The following is a 4,015-nucleotide window of genomic DNA, read 5'->3' on the forward strand; positions in this document are numbered from 1 at the left end:
TCCAGCCCCGTCTGTGCAGGCAGGGAACACACTGCTTTCAGCATACCATTCCCAGCTGGCCCAGAGCCATCCCTGCTCCCATGGCACCAACAGCCCCCAGCGCAGGGGATCCAGGCTGGGGAAAGATGTTGTGAGCGGAAGTAGAGACTTGTCTGCTACAGGGGCTGGTGCCACCCTGCCCCTAAGCACGAGTAGCAGGAGAAAATAAGAGCTCTGCCCCCAGGGCCTGCCACGGGCACAGCACGGGCCAGGCCAGTACCCCAACACCAACCTGGACTGAGACTGGGCTGGGGCAGAGCCAGCCCTGATGGCTCTGGCTGTCGGTCTTTGCCCAGCATCTGGGGGAGTCTCAGCACTGCTTTTGGGGATTCCATGGGGAAAACCCTGAACCAGAGATTTCCCATCCCTAAATGCTTGGGGGCTGGGGGAGAAGGAACCTGACAGGCAGAAAGTTGCCGGAGAATCCCAGCTTACAGTTACTCAATGTCCTCTGGTCTCACGGGATGAGGCAGGGGTAGGATTGATTTCTTCTCCGGATCTCTGGAAAGAGCTTTTCTCATATCTGGAAAAAAGGCAAAGAGAAACAACGATGCTGTACCAAGGAGTCACTGCACAGAGCCAGGAAAAGTGAATTCTCCATGCCACGCAGATTATTTTTCTCAGGAAGATTCCCTACAGCCATGGAACACCACCAGGTGGAAGGGACTGATAAGGATCAGCAAGCACAACTCCTGGCTCTGCCCAGGGCTCCCTCAAACTCCACCGTATGACTGAGAGCTTGTCAGACGCTCCTTCCACCAGGCTCGGGGCCAAGACTGCTTCCCCGGGGAGCCTGCTCCTGTGACCGACCTCCCTCTCCAGGAAAAGCCTGTCCCTAATGCTCCCCCTGACCTTCCCCTGCCATGTCTCCATCCCATTCCGGGTGTCCTGGCACTGAGTATCAGGCAGATGAGCTCAGGTCCTCCCCGCACTGCCCCAGAAGGGAGTTCCCGGCTGTGCTGGGGCACCCTCAGCTTCTCCCCTCCATGCAGGACAAACTCCATGCCCTCAGCCACTCCTCCTCTGGCCAGCCCTTGGGCCATCCCCCATCCCGCTGCCCTCCCCTGGACACACTCCGTGGGCTCATGTCCTTTCAGCTGCTCAGCAGCAGCGCTGTCCTCGGGGATGGAACTGCAGGGAACTGTGCTGCTGGGAAAGGGAATGCCTGGCTCCAGGGCAAGAGCCAGGATTGAGGCACCTGTCCCATGGGCAGCTGCCTGCCCGTAGCCCCTGCGTTTCCCAGCACTCCTGCATGGCGACGGGACAGTGCAGGGACAGGGCAGAGCCATAAGCCGGCCACAGAGCCCCTTGGGGAACACTGGAAGGGAAGATCGAGAATGAGGAAGCAGCTGGTGTGTCAGGTTTCGTACCAGAATGAACAGACTGGAATTCCCATGTTCCTGCCCTTTTCCATTGAAACGACAACCAATTCTTGGGCATCTGGAGCATATTGGCCAGGAATTTGCAGCCATCTGAATCAAACCAAGCATCCAGCCCAGGGTGTGGGAAGAAAGGAGGAAGCGGTGCCGCTCCTCCTGGCTCCCCAGCACCATCAACCAGCCCAGCCCTTGGGGCCAGCATTCCTGGGAAAGTGAAATGATATCCAGAACTTTATTTGCTGTTCATCTCCCTCCCAGGATCCATGTCCTGGTACTTATGAATTCATTCCTGTTTTGTACTTTCTTTTGCCACACACACTACAGATGGTGTGAGCTGCCAGATGGAGTTCTGTAGCTGAATTCACTTTCAACAGGAAAAACTCTCCAAGGGTGTCTACAAAATCCCACTCATCTCCAACCATCCCAACTTGTTTCCTATAAACAAATAATCCTCCCAAGGAGCCCGGGAACCCTCCCCAGAAGAATCTCTCCATTCTGCTAGAGGCAGAACAAGGACTCACCATAAGCATCTTCATCTGGCTCCCCACTACTAGCAGAGTAGTATTCTAACACTGTCCGGTACACGCTGTAGCCCAGCTGCTTGTACATGTTCACCGCAACCTGATTTGATACTCGCACAAAGAGATCGACGAAAAACCCACCCTTTCTGTGGAAAAAATAAAACCCAAACCAGGAGAGTGAGGAGTAGCAGGTGACTGTATTTCTACATCACAGCCTGCAACCTGAGCAAGAGCCAAGCTGCTGCTGCAGGTACTGATCCACCATCTTTCACACAGGAACAGCTGCACTCCTTCCCTGAGGGACAAATCCCACGGTCATTCTTATGCACCAGCCAGCAGGTTCAGTATTGTGAACACAAAGAACAGGACAAGCTCAACCACTCCCACAAATCTCATATTCCTACGAAATTATTTAAAATTCCCATTTTAGACTGATTTAAGGACAGCCTTCAAAGCACACAGGGGCCAGCCTCCCTTACCCAACGCAGCAGCTGGAGAGCAGCCAGCCCGTTCTTCTCACGGTACATTGCTCCCAGCATCGGGCTAGTGTCCCATTTTTCCCTCTCTGAGGGGGTTGCCCTACCAGGATGAGCTGAGGACATTTCCCTGCACGGTCCTTGGACGCTGCATTTCCTGCAGGAAACGTACAAGGAACTGACCGCAGGCTGGAAAGTCAGTGAGACACTGGCTGCTGGGCAAAGGGCGTTCCAGGCTGCACCCGAAAGAACTGCATGGAGCCCACGACTCCTGAACAAGAGCTGGGATACCCTGCAGGGAATAGTTCCAAGAAGCTTTTTTCTTGTCAGCAAAAGGACTTTTTATACAGTATCTCCACTGGAATTCCGGTTACTTCGTACTCCTTCTGGCAAGTCAGCTTTCAGAGAAAGCCCGAGATTTTACATCACCCAGCAACATCTGTAATTCTTGTTCCCTTCCTACAGGGAATTTCAGCAAATCGGAACACTTTTTAAAGCAAAATTCTGGGCCTGTTTCATGCAAATCACAAATCTAAGCCACAGCCAGATGTCTGTACAAAGATCACTGTAAGAGATGCCCTTTAAGACAAGCACAGTACTCACTTTTCTGAAATTTCTTCCAGCAGTTCCATCAATTTAGCAGCCAAACCCAGACGTCGAAATTCTGGTGCAACAGAGAGAGCAGTGACGTGTCCGTGCCATTCTTCCCTAGCCACAGAGCCTTCCGCTTTACCCATTACTGTGGGCAGACAGAGCGTCGGCACAGGAGCACCTCTGGAGTCGTGTGCCACGCGCAGCTCCGCAGCTTTCCAGAACAACCCCACAGGGATAAATAAACACTGCGACGGCTGTGGGAAAGACTCAGACAGGGATGGTAATGCTATCAAAAAGGGACGTTGGGTTTTCAGGGGCTGCTTAGTAGTTCCTTGCATTTTTCTGTGGAGCCAAACCAGCATTAACTCCCTGACGAACACTCCCACTTCCCCACAGTGCTGCCATCAGCATCCCAGCACTGCTGCTGTGACGGGTGTGGTGGGTGCACAGAAACCTCGTGTACAGGAAATGCTTTATGCTTTACTAAAATACTGTATTTCCCGTGTCCCTGCAAAGGCCATTCTTCTGCCCCCCACACCCTCCCCCCCCAAAAAAAAGAACCTAAAGAAGGAAAAAGCCTGTGCAGCTCTGAAGGAAACTACAGCAGAGCCAGAGCCTTCTCCTCCAGGGCAATTCTGAGCCCAGTCCCAGCATTTCCCTGCCTGCTGACTGCACGTGCCAGAGCAGCACTGCGTGCGGGGCCGTGGCAGCAGGGCTCAGACACGCTGTGCCACACTCACCTGCAGCAAACCCAGGGGGTTCCCGCAGGCCAGAGCCCTCCCACACAGGGAACGGCAACCCAAGAACTGCTCCTCCTACACAGCACCCTCAGACATCTATGAAATAGGAAGATGCTACACGACATTCTTCTTCCCCAGTGGGTATTTGGAAAATGCGAAGAGGAAGAAAAGCTCCTGTGTGAAAATCCCCCCAGTCCCCAGCACAGCACGGCTGGAGCGCTGGAAAAGACGGCACCGCAGAGCCTCCACACTCACTGTAACCCATC

At 53.8% G+C, this 4,015-nt stretch overlaps 1 protein-coding gene across 1 annotated transcript; it reads right to left on the bottom strand.

Annotated features, from left to right (window-relative positions):
- Positions 1–476: 476 nt before the first annotated feature.
- On the bottom strand, positions 477–3,154 carry NAA20 (N(alpha)-acetyltransferase 20, NatB catalytic subunit; the record flags this gene model as incomplete). Its single annotated transcript, XM_010150751.1, has 3 exons — positions 477–562; positions 1,940–2,085; positions 3,019–3,154. Coding segments are annotated over 3 exons (368 nt in total), but the record flags the coding sequence as incomplete, so codon positions are not given.
- Between the last annotated feature and the right edge of the window lie 861 nt (positions 3,155–4,015).

Source organism: Eurypyga helias, unplaced genomic scaffold (genome assembly GCF_000690775.1).
Source record: "Eurypyga helias isolate BGI_N326 unplaced genomic scaffold, ASM69077v1 Scaffold35424, whole genome shotgun sequence".
In the NCBI taxonomy this organism is placed as follows: Eukaryota; Metazoa; Chordata; class Aves; order Eurypygiformes; family Eurypygidae; genus Eurypyga; species Eurypyga helias.